Raw genomic sequence first — 17,798 nt, forward strand, 5'->3', positions numbered from 1 at the left:
AAAGCGGGGAGGAGAAAAAAGCCCCCCGCTCTGGTGCCGCTTTCCCCGCAGCCCGACCCCGGCCGGCCGCAGCCGGGCCTCCTCCGCCCGCCCGGGGCTGCGCGGCCCCGGCGCCCCGCGCCGCCGGCCCAGCAGGGGTCACTGCTGCCGCGGCGCGGGGCCGCTGGCGCCGGCGAGGGAGCGGGTGGCAGGAGCGGCGGGGGTGAGCCCGCGCGGGGCGGGCCGGGGCCGGGGCCGGGGCCGCCGCTCCCCCCCGCCCCCCTCGGGAGCCGGCGCAGCTGAGCGCGGCTGCCCCGGCAGCGGGGGCAGCGAAGGTCCGGCTCTGCCCCGGCGGCGTGCGGCGCCGATGCCTGGTGGGATGCCGTGAGATGCGACGCGATGCGATGCCGCGGCGCCCCTAGCCCCGGGCCGGCTCCGCAGGCTGCGGCGCTGCCGGGGGCAGGGCGAGCCGGCGGAGCGCGGTGCCGCCGGGGCAGGCGCTGAGCAGGCAGCCCGTGGGCGGCGGCGGCGGCGGCGGCTCCTCCGCGGGGCAGGTGGCGTCGGCCGGCCCCCGCGCCGCGTGCATGGCCGTGCCGCCCGCCCCGCGCGGAGGACGGCACCGGCGGAGCGGCGGCGGGTTTCCCTTCGGCTGGGGCTGCCCCGGCGCCCGGCAGCGCTCCCTCCGCCTCCGCCTCCGCTCGCCCCGCTGAGGCAGCCGGCGGAGGAGGCGAGCCGCGGCGGCGGCGGACAGCAGCCTCCGCACATGGCCGCGGGCCGCCGAGGGACGCCAGCCCCGCGCCGGCCGGGCACCGCCGCCGCCCCGCTCCGCTAGGAGGGCTCCGCGGCCTGAGGTAACGCGCTCGCCTGACGGGACCCCTCCCGCCGCGGCGGGGAGGGCTCCGCGGCGCCCGCCCCTCCACACAAAGAGGAGGCGAAGCAATGTGCGCGGCCGCGGCGCGGGGCGGCTCGGTGCCTCCCCGGGGCGGGGGGAGCCGCCGTGACAGCGAGCCGGGGGCGCGGGCTGCGCCCTGGGCTCTTTCCTACCGCGGCTCTTTTCTCCCGTTTCTCCTAGGACGCTCCCGGCACCTCCCGTCCAGGCTCCCCCGCGGGATGGCCGCGGCGGAAGGCGGCCCCGCGGGGCTGCGCGCTGCGCCCTAGCACCGCCGGGCTCCCGCCGCCCCGGCCCGGCCCGCCTGCGCCCCGTCCCTCGCTGCTGCCGCCGCCGCCGCCGCCGCCCGGGGCGCTTCCCTCGTGCCCGCCTCGTCCCGGCCATCGCAGCAGGCATGGGCTGTTTCTGCGCTGTCCCGGAGGAATTTTATTGCGAAGTTTTGCTCCTGGATGAGGCTAAGCTGACCCTGACCACGCAGCAGCAGGGCATCAAGGTACGGGCGGGCGGGCGGGCCGGGCCGGGCCGGGCGCCGAGGGGCGTGCGGCTCCCTCGAGCTCGGGGGCCGAAAGGGAGCGGGGCAGGCGAGGGGGCCCTCGGGATCCCTCGGGAGGGGGAAGAACGACAGGGAGACTTTCGTTGCGGTCTCCCCAGGCTCAGATGGATCGGAAGGACGCGCGGCGGTGGGCGGACGTGGCTTTGGAGAGCGTACTTCCAGATACGCAGTTAAGCGAGCAGGTGCTCAGCGCTCTGGAGGACGCGGGGTACTGCGTACAAGTGCTTTATTGTACGTGCTGGAGAAAAAAAGAAGGCGGCGCTGTACAGGGCTGTTGTACCCCCCGTCGAGTCGCTGCCCCCCGCCGCGGTTTGGCCGCCGCCCCTCCGGTGCGGGCCGCCGAGCCCCGCCGCTGGCAGCCCGGCCGGTGGCAAAGCCGTGCGGTGCGGCAGATGAACTCTTCAAAGAAGTCATCTGCCAAGCTCTAATGAGTGCTGACAGAGCATGTGAAAACTGAGATTTTTCTAAAGGCCCTTAACTTGGTCCGGTTTGGTGAAGCCTGATGACAGCAAATAGCATGTCTTAGACACTTGAAGCTCTTGTTCCAAAGCACAGGGACTTGACTTTATTTGCAACGTAAGAACGTAGTTTCCATGTTGGATCGGGGAAAAAAAAGTTCTTCTAAATTTATTCTTGACAACAGCTAATCTATTTTAGCTGAGATGTTCAAAAAGTGAAAAATGTCCTGCAGTAGTCTATAATGTTTCAGCTTGAATGATTAAAGTCTCATGAAACAACGGGGGAGAAGAAAATCTAAAGGGGGGAAGGGGAAGCCAGAATAAGTTTATCAATGATCTGTGGCACTACCATCTCTGCATCTATTGAGGATTGCCAGGAGTTGCAGAATCGAGTGTCTGTAAATAGGCTCATAAATCCGTACTTAGCACAGAGTAGTAAGCAGATCGCTAGGCAGGCACTGAATTCAAACGTAACTGGCCCTTTGAAATTTAAGTTTAGACACTTCTGAAAAGCTTACCTTTATAGATGCAGATGTGGATGTATGTATTATATGTGTATATACACTTTTGTTGCCTGTAAATGTGCAATCAGATTATTAAAAGAATAATTTGTGAAGATAGTCCCGTGGGTGGCTTCCTGAATCGAAGCCGTGAAAGGTGATGGGTTTATGCAGAGTCTAATAAAAATTAACACCTCAATGAGAAAGAAAGGATCTGAAGGTGTAACTTATTCTTGAGAGCATACGACTTGCGATGTGGAGAAAGGTATAGTTTAGCTCAGAGCATGGTTTCCTGTCGTAGTTCGCGTGGCCTGGCTGTGGTGTGATGCTGAAGGTTTGGTCTTGTTCCACCTGTCCTTTCTTTGTGCTGAATCTAACCATTGAGTGGTTATAGGTGAGTTGGAATGGCTTATTGATCTGACAGAAAAGTAACAATTTGTTAATATTTTGGGGTACATGCTGGGATTGCACAGCAGGGGATATTAGGGAAAGGAGAATCTCCCTTTCTATAGCAGTCTGTTTTTTTGGATTAAATTTGTATAACGTGAAACCACACCCTACTGCTGTAGCTCTCTCTATGAGCCTTTGAAAGCTGGCAGGGAGGAGCTGCACAGCCCTCCCCAGCCACTGATTTCCACCTTTGTGTTTCTCCCTTGCCTTTGTACCCGCGCAAGTGTTTGTACAGCTGCATGTGAAGAGCATTGCAGATCCAGCTGAGGAGTAACTGTTGGTTTTCCTTTTGCTGGGTTAGTCTTCAGCTGGGTCAGTGCCTTGATCAGCTTCACAGCTGAAGGAGGGCAGAACTGGCTTTTTCAGCTGAGTCCTGGCCTATGCCATTTTAAACTGCTTGGGAAGCTTCTGTGTTGCTTTTATTCTAGGCTTTTACGTTAAAGTTATGTGATTAAAAAGTCTCTTTACAAAGAAATAAAATTTGTGATGTTCTGTCATTTTAAGCTTGAGAAACATCAGGTGTATAAGCCTTTTCTGCCTCTTTTGTTTTGATACCTTTGTTAGCATACACACATCTGAAAATGAAGGGTGTCATTTTATTTGTTTTTATAATACTCAGCTTTCTCTGTGCAAGGTACAAATTATAAATGTTTTTATGTATTCTATTCTAAATCAAAGATGTTCTTAGAACTTCAGATCTTGGATCTGGTCTTTCTTCTGTCTTCACACTTTTAATTGGGTTTATAACTACATAGGAAACTTAAGTTTTTGATACTGTTTTACAAATTTTCAACTATTACAAAAGCAGAGATTTTTAAGTGATTATAAAAGCAACTTTGATCTCTTCTCTTCCCCCAAGCAGATTCATGTCTGCTAGAAATGAAAACCACAACTTAATAGCTATTTACTCTCTGTGTTCTTACTTGGTTGTAGTGGAGGTAGTCCTGTTGTTTGCTTCAAAGGGTGAAAGACTGAGCTCTGTGACTTTAGGAGTCTTAGGCAGCTTGATTTCTTCAGTGAATCCGAAAGAAAGGCATAAAGTGAGTATTTGTACCAATGTCAAGTTTTGAAAATGCATCGCTTAGTTTGCGTTATCGTTCTGGCTTGCTACGTTTGACATCGACTGCAAGCGGCAAAATGCGGCATTTGTGAATTACCCTTTTTTATTAATGCATTTGTGGTACTGCAGAAGTGGGCTTTAAGTTGTACTTCAGATTAACACAGGGAGCAGAGAAGATACAAGATTAAGGCATCGATTGCAATTCAGAGATACTTAGCTCTTCTCTGTGGATTTGAAAGAGCTCCTCAGAGAAAGGAAAGGATAGGATTGTTTTTCTGCTCCCAGGTGGGGAAGCTGAGGTGCAGAGAGGTCAAGTGACTTTTTCAAGGTCATGCAAAGAGGTCAACATTGGAGCCAGCAATAAAGTCCCCAGGCCTCCGGGCTGGAGCGCTGGAAAGCCTGCCCTGGGCTGCTTTGTCTGGAGGTGTGTTAGTGCTGCTCTCTTCTTTCTAATTGCTCAAACGAACTCTTGTTTCTTGTATTTTGTTTCGATTTTCTCACTGTTACCAGTGCTGTTGTCTTGTTCTGCCTTTATGTCTTTGTGGTTTAAGATAAGAGCATTGCTGTGTGAAAATGTGAAAGTTGGCTGTCCAGCCTTTAGGTTTACTGCAGGTTGATAATAGCTAGATAATCAGGAAAGGGCATTGAGTGTCTCATTATTTTTTGAATGTTTCCCTGTAATGCATTAATAGAGAGAGAGATTTTGATTAGTACATATTTTAAAATAATAAAGCAACGGCAGTTGTTAGTCCAGAAGATTTTGGGTTTAGAGGCTGTTCACCAGTTCTGGGACGATATGTCTAACCAAGGTATATGGTATCAGATGGAGGCATCTTTTCCTACTATCAGATGGGGTAAGTTCTAAGAAAGGTGGTCAGGATGCTAGTTAGGAAACAGGTCGTTACAAGCCTTGTACTCCAAACAGGGTAAGAATTGGCTGTTACCTGAAGCAAAATAATCACTTTTCCAGGACTGTTATTTTGACTGCTCTTCACATAGCTGAACAATAATTTAGGCAGGCTTTACAGTGAGGTGTTACCTTCTAAGTTTGTTAATGTCACAGAATATGTCAGTAGTGTTTTGATACTATCCCTGACTGCGGATGGGTTGTGTGCGTTCTGTATATTGGCTTCATTAAGAATTGGAGTAATTATCCTTGCAGAAGGAAATTGGTGTTTTGTTGCACAAATTTGTTGTCAAAAGTCAAGGAAAGCTCTGTGGGTCCTTAGAAAATACTGCTGTGAAACATATTTGTTTGTAATTACCTATTTCAGAAAGAACTGGGATCCATATATGTAAACAGGAACCTGGTCAATTTTTCTACTTATTTTATTTGAAAATGTTATTTTAGGCAAGCATATTTGTTCCCTTCTTCCTGAAGGAGTTCAAAATATTTTGAAACATTGCGATTTTATATCTCTTTGGTTGTAATAAAAGTCTTCAAAAAAAAAAATTAGCTACTTCTCTAGTGCACAAACCAGTTAGACTTAAGTCTTTTGGTAATTGCACTTTTGAAGTATTCCCTGAAATTCCTCTCTCAGCACTATTTCCGTGCCATTAAGTCCTATTTAATTTGACATATACTTGATAACAGGCCAAGAGTGAAGTTTCATAATAAGAGAAGTGATGGATAGGATAGCTGCACTAATTTTTCTTGGAAAAAATTTTCTTGGACTCTCTTTACACTGTGTGTTAAGGTAACACTATTTTATTTGGTCATACCATCTAACAGTGATGTTCTGGACAGCATATCACTTAGTATTTTAAGGGGTTTTGTGACATACAAGTTGCGTGGCCCTCCGCACCAAGTTACATTTCATGGTTTATAAGTTACGCTTGTAGGCCAAATCTCTATAAAATGTACTCGGCGGGCACAGTTTCCAAGGAGCATGTGTGGCATTTATCTGGAAAGTAAGCAGACTGATTTTTCTGCATGACAATCTCCTGAGATTTCAACAAAATGGGACCCAAGAATTTAAAAGCAGTCTTCATCATCTCAACATATTTTACAAAAACAAACAAAAAACCACATGCACATGTGCGCACAACCCCCCCCCCCCAGAATAGCGAGTGACTGAGGTTAGGATCTGTGTTAAATGACTTGATATGTAAAAAGAAAAAAAAATTCTGAGTTCTTCAGAACATGATACATTTAGTAAAGAAATTTCTGGAATAGTTGACAATACAATTTAGTATAGTATATTGAAATAGTCAGGTTAACATACTGTTTTTGGAATATTTTCTTGGATTGTTCCTAGTGAGTTTGTCAAGATTAACATCTTCGTTTTTTCATTCCATGTTAAAGATTACTTTTTTGAGCAGTACAAAATGCCCCAGGCTTTATGCCTTCAAAGTAGACTATATATCAGAAAATTTGGGATATGCTTTTGAGATAATCTCATGTAACTGTAGGGACTCCAAGCAGTCAATATATGAATGATAGTTTCCTCCTCTCCCCCCCCCCCCCCCGATGTAGATGCATAATGAATGCATATGTCAGGAGAAAACAGATCCCTATGGATAGGGAGATCTCATATTTTTTTAATGAGTTTAATTGAGAGTTGGCATTACAAGTCAAATTGGCAGTCCTTTGCTGAGTGAATATGGGATGTATCCTTTTTGATGGTGATTTTTTTGCTGTTGTATGTTTCTGCACTTTTTAAAAAAAAGCAAAGCATCCTTCTGTGATAAATTTGCTTTTTATGCAGATATATTTTCAGAAATCCTAAACATCTCTTTAATGGTAAATTGGAGCTGCTTTCCATCTCTAGATAACTTGGGACTGTGTAGTTTGCCTCCTTGTGCTACTGAACTGTAATATCAAAGCTCAAGCATATTAAATCTGTATTTTTTTTTCCTTTTCCCTGTTTAGTATGGATTAATTGATACTTTCTAGACAGAGATTCTTTTAGATATTCAGAATATTGTTTTGAAAAGAACAGTTAATAAAAGGACGGCATCTTGAAATCTAGCTTTTTTTTTTAACTGAACCAGTAGTTTAAAAATACAATACTATTTCTAAGTCTTGTTTACAACCTTATTTTTTCTGTTGTTTATAAAAGTACAGTCTACTGTTATACGTGCATCTTTTGCACCGCAGCAGGGAAACTAAACAGATGATATCCTCAAGCTCCCAGTGTTAAGTGAATACATATTTTCTTCTTTAATGTTATTGATATAATACATCTAAGGGTTGTTTGTAACAACGGCAATGAAAACAATTTTAAACTGAAGCGTGGATTAATGATACTCCATAGCACTTACATGCTAGAAAGATGCAATTCTTCTTGCATTTTTTTAGTAGTGAGTATAAAATAGGATGAAGACATCTAAATTCACCCTGAGTACAATATGGTGCATGTGCAATTGTGCAGCTTTTCACGTTTCCGTCCTCTAGTAAAAAACAGAATGAAAGAAACAAAGGGTTTCACAAACCTTGCTATAAATTAACTACTCCTCGAAATTACTGTCACATATTTGAAATAGATTACTAATTTCACCAGTATCTTTACAGATGAGACCAGCAATTTTGAATACACCAGGGAATAACCATATAATAAATGAACACTGAGACACTTTATTTTCCCTAGGTGCACTTAACTAAATTAATGAAACCAGCATGACAGCAAGAAGGAAATCCATTAACTTTTAAATGAAGTTACCTCTTAGTCAACCTGAGCTTCGAGCAGTAATATTGTCAGAAGGATCTATTTTGGTGGTTTTAATGGGCAATAATTTCTTAATATAATCAGAGCAAATGTAAACTGTGTGAGGTGGCCCTTTTATTAAACTTTCTTTGCTTTTCTGTAACTTGAAGCTAACATTTCTTGCCTTAGAGTATTTAGTATAGTTAAATACCATCAGCTGATGTTTTAATTATTTTAGGTTATTAAAGTTGCTAGTTGTAAACTAAAATTCAGCTGCAGAATTGCAGCCCTTCCCCTTCCCCTCAAGAAGGAAAATCTCTAAGAATTGGAACCACGTGATATCAGGGGAACCCGTCAAGAGACCGGGTAGCTGAGGAGATGCTTCAGAAAGAGGATTTAATTATGAAGCTGTAATTTTTTGTCCCTGCATAGTGTTAAATTTCTGTTGCCAAGATGATATTGAACATGTATGAGAAAATAAGAAGTTTATGCATTGATCATGCTGCATGATTACTGACATCCATATTTTTGTTAGAAAGATGAGAGATTACTGATACATTTTCCTTTCTTGGATCTTGTCAGTTTTTTTTTTATTTCAAACGTTATTTTTTTAAAGGGAATTTCACCTTTGTAATGGTAGAACAGACAAGTTAGCTGAATTTTATTCAAAAGTGAGCTCTTTGCAAGTTAATAATCATACTTCAGCATCTGAATTTTGCAGACTGCATTTTTTAGTACACGTTTTAGATACTGTGCTTTCTGATCAGATCTTGGGCTAACGTTATACCTGTTTAATAGTTTAAAATAAAGATTGTAACTTCCGTGCTGACTATTTGTGCTTTTGTTTCCACTTTGTCTTTTGCATCCTATACCCCTGGGGGTGGTTGAACCCTGCAGGCACTCGGGTCAAAGGGACATGCCCAAGATCGCCCTGTGCTATTACTCAGAAGTGGAAAACCAATAAGAAGCATTGCAAAGGGAGAGCTCTACTCTTTTAGTTTTGTTGCAATATTGAGGGGGGAACCTGTCTGTTTTGCCAAGCGGGGAACGTGCTCTTTCATCTCTGACAGAGGCTGTATTGCTTTGTTTATCGCTCTAAGTAGTGTGTGTCTGTGTGGTTTTTTTTTAAGCTGAAATTCAAATAGTCATATTTGGAGATTAATACATTACCGTAAGCCATACCTTGTTTTTACTGTTGTCTCTGCTAGGTGTAAGTTGACTGTGCGCAGTGACTCTTTGGGAGGTGGGCTCTTTTCTGGCCCCTTTTTTCTTTTAAACAGATTAGTCCTGTCTAAGGAGTATAGAGACCACAAGCAGCAGTAAATGCATCTGCATTCTGTGTTTGAAAGAAGGAAAAGAATTGTAATGGTATTGGGAGGTTAGAAATAAAGTTGGGAATAGCAGTGAGAGAGGGGAAGAAATGCTGTGATGACAAGCAGAGAAACCTTTTGTGAAATGTAATTCTAGTAGTTCCTTTCCAGAGGTGGAAACAAGAAACCTCAGTGGTTTCTTTCAATCGATAGTGTAAAACATTGCAGAAATAACAAAAATAACAAGTAAAATTTAAAATGCCTACGTAAGCTTTTTGGATCATTGTTCACGGATGTCGTCATTGAACTGCCTGTATCATTAACCTATAGAACCAGTGATTTTTTAAATTTTTTTTTATTTTGTGCGTTTTAAAAAGTTTCAGAGGTGTGTAATGACTGCTTTTAAACAGCTTTTTCTTTCTCATCTCACTGGTTAAATTTGTATTCTTACTTGTTGTAATATTAAGGAAATTTACATAATTGGCAAACAGCCTGTCCTGTTGGTTATTTTTATTAGATAAGTTTAATAAGGAAAATCCTTTACGTTCTAGGAAATCCAGCTACTGCTTTAGTTTACACTTAAAATATTTAATAAATTCATTGTTTTATAGTCATGGGTAATTATTAATGTAGAGGGAAAAGTGGGCTATATTTTGTATGGTTCATGCACTTATTTGTCAGTATTTACCGTCTATGCTTTGCAGGGTGGAAAATGTTTCTCCGTAAGTCGGATAAGGAGACAATCCGTCTTCCTCTAGGCTTAGTTCTTGAAGTTTCAGATAGGTGGGTAAAATCGGTATGTGGCTGAGTGAGCCAATTTGATAATGAATGGCCTAGTGCTTTACTATCTTTACTATGTTCCCAGAAAAAGAGTACTGAATGCACTTTGAGATAAATTCTTTGGCCATGTGAGGCTAAGTGCCTTTTAGTAATGGAAAAGGAGGACCTTTTATATCTCGATTGCATGAAAAGTATTTGGAAAGCAGAAAATGGCAGTTTCTCCATGTAATTAGTGGTAAAATTTGGCATGACTACTAATGTATGTAAGCACATGCTTTAACACTTTGTTGAACTAAAGGAAGTTCAGCATTTTGCAGGATTAGGCCAGAAGAAAGATCATCCAGATAAAAATTGCTGGAATTAGTTCTTATTTTCCACAAACTATATGTAATTTCAGTGTAACTTCTCATTTATAGCAGTCTGAAATCAGAATACGTTATTTGTAGTGTCACCAAAAATATTAATATCTAGTCAGATATTAATGCCATAAGAATATTACAGATTTAGTGCCATGTGGATTTACCATAGGAAATTGGTGAGGCTAACTACTCGGGATTCCAAAAAGCGGAAGAACGCTTAATGTGAATAATGAAGAGTGACTTCAGCACTAATTTAAAACTTGAAGCATGTGGTTAAATATCCCTTCTGAAATAAGATAATCTCTAATTATTGGTATGAAACGTAATATAAAAACAGGTTTTTGCGCATCTGCATCCTGGGGGCTTCTTGAACCACCCTCAAAACTTACTGGTGTTGGCTGCCATCAAAGAGAGAAGAATACCACACTGGGCCTCACCTATGGTGTAATGCTTCTGTTTTTATGGTGCTATGTGTTTGTCTACAGTATAGAAGGGGTGCCTGATGTTCACAAAGTAGGATATTCTTCTCCCTTGTCAAAGTTATCAGAGGGAAGTCACCTGTCTTTTAGAGTCAAATATTAAATACAGGCTGGAAAGCTGTGACTATTACTACTTTTTCAGGTTTTGTTCATGCTGAGGAACCTAAAGAATCTCCATTTTTTTGTGATTCTCTGTGGCCATGTCTGTACTACCTGGGTAGACAATATAAGGGAGTGAATGGCGTCCTAGACTGAATAGCGCAGACTGGCCTCATCTGCACCGTGTTGCTTGTAGCCCAGAGCTTCTCCTTTGGGGCTCATTTGAAGTCTGCTTGATGCCGAGAGACGATCTTGTGTGTGTGTGGTTGGTTTGTTTATTCAGCATTCCAGAAAAAAAGAAAGAGCCGAATCTCAGACCATCATAATGCTGATTTTCGTACCATGACATTGAGGTGTGGGTGATATGTTTCAGGGTGTTTTGAAGGTGCGTCGGTGGCTGGATGATGTTGAACACTGGCTTGAGCAACTGAAGCCAAGCTATTTATCTTAGGCCCATGCAGTAAATGATCCTGACAGCTGTGCCTGGATCTTCTTTTGGAGGAATTTAGGACGCTTTAGAAGGGAGCATGGGACAAAGGTACCCTAAATTCATTATCGGGGATCAGGAAACAAAGGCCCTGGGCCAATCGAAGAAACACAAATTGACAGTACGATTACACTTGCAAAAAGCTTTTCTCATGTTGCTGTTCCTTCTGAGGAGGAAGGGAGGAAAGTCACAAGACCCTGTAATGGAACCCTTTGGAAGAGGTGTGTGAATGTCCTGACTTGCCCTCAGCTTTTTTGGTTTAATTTGCATTGGCTGCTTTGGGGAGGGAAGGAGGGAGTTGGCTTAAAGGTGTTATTTTAGTAATATTTTCAGGATGGAAAAAAGCACATAAGTTCAAAAGGTTAAATGTTTTGCTTCTGTTTTGAAGTGATGTCAGATTCTTCAGCCATATTCTTTCCCCTGTTCGTTCTTCTCTCCAAGAGCCCCTCAGCAGGACCTGGACATTCTAAAACATGTGCCTTTTGTTTTCATGTATAGCATTTAGGTTGGCTGAATACTTCAGTTTTCTTTTCAACGCTTGCTTTTTTCACCTGGAGCCTAGCAAGCTCTAAAGCTATGGTAACGTATTTGGAAACAAAAGCTTTTGGTCTCCTTTAAAGATATCATAGTTATTCTGGACTATTTTGAGCGGTTCCGTGTAAATAGGTGTGGAGCAGATTTACTATTAAGAAGATGCTCTTGGCCTTCTAATTCCTTCAATTCTTAGTCTATCCCTAGGCTGTATTGGCAAAAGCCAATCCTCTTCCCTCAGAAGAGTGATTTGTAATAACATTTCTTTTTCGTGTGAAAGCAGTAGTGAGTTAGCAAAGCACTTCCCTGACTTGGGAATGCTGGAAATGGAGAACCCGGTTTCAATTCCAGAGAAGACAATAGGTGTTCTGGCATGTTTTGGCACCAACTTCAAGAGGAGCCAAATTGGACCTGATTTTTCTGCAAGCACGCTCAATTAATAAGTGATGACGCTGAAAACAGAATGTGTTACATCTTGTTCAAAGATGTTAGATGTTGTTCACATGAAAGAAATGTATACACTTACAACCTTTTAAATAAAAGAAGCTCGACTTTTTCTTTGTCATCCTTGGCCTTTCATCAGAGTTCAGGTCTTGAGTCTGGCTGTTTTGAGCATGAGAGCTGTTTGTTACTTTCATGACTTTATTCAGTGATCCTAGAACTGTGTTTTCTCTCTTCCCCCTTTCCTGAAAACAATCTGCAATAGAAGCAAGTTTCATGAGCTATCTCCTGAAGTCTTTGGAGGGAGGGCAAGGCAAATCAGGTTTGTTTATGACCCCTGCTGCTTTGTAATAGGTGAACAAAAGTCAGCCTGGTTGGTCAGAAAAATAATAGGTTTGTTCTTGACTTGCGTGTGTACAGAAATTGGAGGGCGTTGGTGAAAGAAAGATGTTGGTCAGGGAATCTAGAAAATGTCAAAAGGAAAAGAATTTCACAGAACTTGATTTCTTTTGTTTTTCTTTGCATAGATCTGTCCTGTTTGTGTTTTTGTAACACTGAAATTTTTAATTTAGCATGCAGAAACTACAGAAGAAGACAAAAGTCCTACAGGAAAGCATGCTACTCATTTGGTCGTCTGTCTTTGTTGAGAGAAAGGTTTGATTTTGGGGGGAGGTAGGGGAGACTAAACTAGCTGCATTAAGTTCACTGAGGATGAACCAAAAATGGTATGTTTTTCATTATAGAGTGTTTTTTTTTTCCAGTTACATAGTCTGCATCTTGAGCCCATGGCATTTTCTGTTTTATTTTTTTTGTCCATGAGTGCTGCACAGGTCAGGGCTGAAGCTTTGCAGTAGGGCAGCATAAAGAAATACTTATGCTGCTGCATATGATGTACCTGTGTTGTGCTTAAAAAAACCTCTCTCCAAGAATCTTAATCCAGACCTCTTTGTAAACCAGTAATGCACTCAAAGAAACTCCAAACCCAAAAGTCTAGGCGAACCTTTCTTCTTTGTTTTATTTAAACCTACCATGTGCTTTCTCTTGCTGATGCTTCAAAACAGCCAGTTTTTTATATGCTTGCTGTATTGGAAGTTTAAGCATGCACTGAAAAGTAACAAGAGTATGAGCTAACATTCCTAATTGCATTCTCCTGTCTTCTGAAGTCATGTAAATGTATGCTATACCTATCTTTACGCTGGAGGTGATTATTTTTTGCGTGTGTTTGTTGTGTGTAATCCACCATTGGGTTGGTGTAGTCTGTTGAATTTAGCGGAATTTCTTCTGCCTTTGCCAGCAGAGGATGTGATTCTTCATCATAGTAGGCATTTCTTCCTGCGTGCATCTCACTGGCTAGAGCAGAGTAGACTCAGTGGTATTATCTGTGAGAAGAAGGATATCTAACAGACTGCTGCCTATTATCTTGTTTCTCAAGCTTGCTCTGATCCGTATTCCTTTCCTTGCATACGGAAGGAACATGGGATAAGAAGATCCAGTTGAACTGTAGAAAAGTATGTAATCAAATTTTGAACATTGACTTCTGAGCAAACGGAAAGTGAAGCAAAAGAACGTGTTCGACCAGTAAATTACAGGCTCTGGCAAAGTGTAAAGTGCCTTTAAGAAGCAGGTGTTGGCTATGTAAGTTCACCAGGCGTACAAACATGCTTGCCTTTTGGAGTCCGTTTAGGCCATTATTAGGAACAGTTACAGGGAACAGGAAACCTGATCTGACTGATAGGCTTTTTGTATTCAGTACAGGTTTGCAAAAAGAAAAAAAATCATAATGCAGGGGAAAACATGATTCTTTTTAGCTCTTCTGTCTAAGCCTGAAACAGGAGGGGGGAACCAGAAGAAGGAAAATCAGTCTAAAGGAAATTGCAGTAGTGATTGTTTAAAGTAAACACAAAGGAAGTCTTGTATTCTGTCTGTCAAGAGTGCTAACCATTTTTAGTCTGGAAGAAGGGGCTGAACATTTAATTAAACAATAACCTTTGACTTTATTCGTTTATACTCCCTTATTCCTAACAGTAAGGGATATATATATATATAGATTAAATGAGATTATTTTTTGTGTACAGATGTTTCCTGCAGTGCAAAGTTAGCGCTCAAATTTTCACAGATGTTTTGAGCATGTGCAAATTTATAATGATGATTGTTTTAGTCAAGATAGCACTTGAGCACACTGATAAAACATCAAAGTACTCTACAACGAGCCAGCACAAAGGCAGGCCCTGCCCCAGAGCGTTGTCAGTCTGGGGCTGAAGCAATACACAAGTGAGTGAATTGACAAATGTGGGAGGAGGGCAGCTTGGGAGGGAGGAGAAAAGAGGCCAGGTCGTCATTTCAGGCAATGCTGTTTCTACACAGTTGAACAGCTGATTAGTCTAGAGCAGTTCTTTTAATAATAAAATTTTCAGAATTCTACTGTAAGTAAATAGCCCCGGGGCATCTGCCCCAAATTACAGGTACATATGACCGGTAGCTTTGGACTGATCTGCTTCCAGGTCCTGTGTGGCTATCACAGTTTTGGTTACAGGTATGATAGTTTTGTATTAAAACATTTATAAAGGTAAAACAGTGTGGAAACAGTTTATACTGATGCAAATAATTTTGTACTTACTTAGCTTAACCCTTCCTCAAGTAAGAAAGACAACAAGTTAGCGTTAGCAGTTTGGCAGCCCTTTGCTGGGGCAGGCTGGGAGGGAGGTGCACAGTGAGTCCTGCAGCAGCGTGCAGAAGGCACTGTCTCTGTTTTTTAGGCAAGCCTGAGGATTTTAAGCATCTCTGACACAAAGGTAGCAAAGATGGCTTATCTGCCAAAGGCCTAGCAGGTAATTCCACAATGAATACTGACCTTATGCATACACAGAACCCACAACCTATCAAACCCATTTTCTTTCAAAACCTTAAGATTTTGTTTGCATGCAAAAATTGTCTTTCTGACTAACTGGAGGTACTTTCATGAACAGAAGTTCAACCTCACTGCAGTCTGTTTTGTTACACCGCTGTAATTGTGCTTATTTTACTATAGGCTACTTGTTTATGGGAAAAGGAATACGCTGTACAAGTCTAAAGCACCTTGACACAAATATAATCCGTAGCTTAGATATTTTCATATAGCAGAAAAAATATTTGGTGAAGTCACAGACTAGTTTTGAACCCTGAAGGAACAGATGTTTTTTTGTGACCAAGAATGTCTTAGTCTACTTGGTTTTAGGTAGAAGGCTGGACCTGCTTGAAAACATTTGTTATTTTGAACAAAGGTTTGTTTTGGTTCTGGGCTTTTGCTTCAACTAGGAATTATATCCTCAAGTTACATGGCAATCTTTATCCAGCTCAATTAAGCCAAGTAGAAGTAACAATTAGGCTTTAGTCAGCACACACATGTTCTGCTGTAAGGGAAAGAGGTAATATTTTCCTTTGTCAGATTACCTGAAAGGTCATTTGAGCCATAATGTGTCAAAGCAAAAAAAATTCAAGATGAAACAGCAACAGATCATGCATGTGAAAAAGAAGAGATTGGAAGGATCTGATCTTGGTGAGGAGGATGCTGCCTGTTAATGTCAGCGGGGATTATATTGTGTCACATTATCATAAACAGCATCAGAACTGTGCGTGAAAGAGATAGACATGATATATGTTTTCAAAAGTATTTAGGTGCGTAAGAGTATTTCCAAAGCATTTATTTGTAGAGCTCCTGCTTGGCGCCCATCTGCATCCTTAGGCACTTAGATTTTCATAAATCTCCATCTCAAGGTCTAAACTACCAGTTGCAAAGCATTGGTGTATGAGTATCATTTACCTCAAGTTGCCTTTATGATGCCTGGGGTATGAGAGCTAGACTCATGAGCTAAAACTGGGAAGCAGCATCTTAGCAGTTGAGTTGGCGTTTTCTTATTTAGTGCTAGAAAAAAAGACAGAGAATTTTTATGCTGTTGAGGCTGTATTTTTTTTTTAAAAACAATCGTAGATAATTACATGTGGATTTAACAGTTCTAAGGAACAGCTGCTGCTGACACAAAGAAACATTTGCCTCTAAGCAGTACTGTAATTCTTCACATAGGAACGTACTAAAATTGCTTCTCAAAAGGAAGATTTGACTATCACAGTCATTTATGTAGTGATACGGAGTTTCTAGTTCTAGGCCAGGTGATTCAGGTAGGTGTATGCCCTACCTAAAATTAAGTTCTTTAGTGGGACTGCAACATCTCAGTTGTTTACTTACATGCAACTCTTCTGGGCTCTGCTGATTCTTACAAGCTTCTGCCTAAAGGTTTGGGCACATAATCAAGCTGTTACAAGTTAATAACATAGCATGTGTCAGCTGTGGTGGCTATCTCCATGCATGAATATCAAATATTTGGTAATTCAGTTTAGTTTAGACTGCAGCGAGAGGATTAAGTTAGTTGCATTACCTTTCATTTGCGGTTGGCTAAGAGCCTGCACAGGTTGCGGCAGCTGTAGCTCACCTTACGCGGGTATCTTTTTAGGGTCTTTGAGTCCTATGGAAGGCTTGAAATCTGCAGGGTTTCAGACTGCAGTTCTGATCATGAGTTTCATGTTGGTGTCTTCTTCGATGCAAAATCTTTTATTTTCTTTCTTGCTCTCTTTGAAAATAACTTGTACTTTCTGTTGTCATGGTTGCAGAGAGAAACTCAAAAACATGAACCCTGCTGACTCCTAAAACCAGTAAGCCTGCATATTTCTATGAGGAAGTTCAGAATTAAAGAAAGCTTTGTGATTTTGTGTGTGTGTGGTGTTTTTTTTTTTTTTTCCTTGAAGCTGAAGTCATCATTTCTCAATGGCTAGGATTGCCTGTGTAGAACACAAGGGGTAAAACTGGATAGATAGGTCATATAGTTAATTTATAATGTAGTTACAGTAATTCATTCCTCATCTGTGTTAGGAAGCTTTCCCCATTATCTAGCCACTTTTGTTTTCCTTTAAGCTACTTTAGTTTTCCTAACTTCAGTGGGTCTGTGCACAGAGTACATTTAATCCTTAATGTTTTAAAACATGCTGTTTTATAGGATATTAGAGGACTGTTTATACTAGGAAATGGTGGACATCTTTGACTTTGGGCAGGGGCAGGTGCCCGGGACAATTGCCTGGCACCTGAGATGAGGGAGCGTGTGCCTGTATGGGGCAGTAGAATGTATTCAGATGCCTTCAACTACTATATCAGAGATTCATGTACCTAGACAAAATATCAAGACTGGTTTGCTTTGGCTTTAGCTGTTTCTGCTCTGCCCAATGCTTTTTGTGTACCCCTGTGAAACTTTCCCTTTGTTTCCACTGTGTGTGCGCTCTTTAAAATCCTACCTCAAAAATCTTGTTATGCCTCACTTGACTAGTGCTTCTTTCTACTGTTTTTCTTCCCTGATCATGAAACAAAAGGCCTAAGTCATCTAAACAATCTACCTGGTGTCCCCCTCCCTTCTTTGGTCAGTCTATTTTTTCCTAGTCTGGTAAGTGAGAGTGTGGGGGAGAGACAGAGCTCTTGCAGCAAGTAGAGGACAGCATCTGCCCGTCGCTATCCATGATAAAAAAGCAAAAACTTTAAGCAGCAATTTCGACCGTGGGCAAAAGGTTGTGTATAGAGTTGCTTTTTCACTGTGTGCAGCGAATCAACTGATGTCGTTAACACATTTTAAATAGCATACGTTCTTACTTGAGAAGTAAAACAGCGTTGTGCTGCTGCCTCTAAGGATTACAGTTCTGCTGTGCTCTTCTGAGAGTCCCCGTGTAGGCAGGCCCTAACGTTGTGACTCTGCAAAAG

The 17,798-nt window shown here is 42.5% G+C and overlaps 1 protein-coding gene across 5 annotated transcripts in view; it reads left to right on the plus strand.

Moving 5' to 3' along the window:
- The first annotated feature begins 239 nt into the window (after nt 1–239).
- LOC138064821 (band 4.1-like protein 4A) overlaps nt 240–17,798 on the plus strand; it is a 140,555-nt gene continuing 122,996 nt past the window's right edge. For 3 of the 5 annotated variants that reach the window (XM_068928827.1, XM_068928828.1, XM_068928829.1), the window contains exons 1-2: nt 240–353; nt 1,052–1,361. In XM_068928827.1, coding sequence (XP_068784928.1) covers nt 1,263–1,361 — 99 coding nt within the window. In that variant the 5' untranslated portion in view covers nt 240–353; nt 1,052–1,262. Of the gene's footprint in view, nt 354–1,043; nt 1,362–17,798 lie in introns of those variants that run through there. The other 2 variants (XM_068928825.1, XM_068928826.1) reach the window with 2 other exon arrangements.

Source organism: Struthio camelus, chromosome Z (genome assembly GCF_040807025.1).
Source record: "Struthio camelus isolate bStrCam1 chromosome Z, bStrCam1.hap1, whole genome shotgun sequence".
Lineage (NCBI taxonomy): Eukaryota > Metazoa > Chordata > Aves > Struthioniformes > Struthionidae > Struthio > Struthio camelus.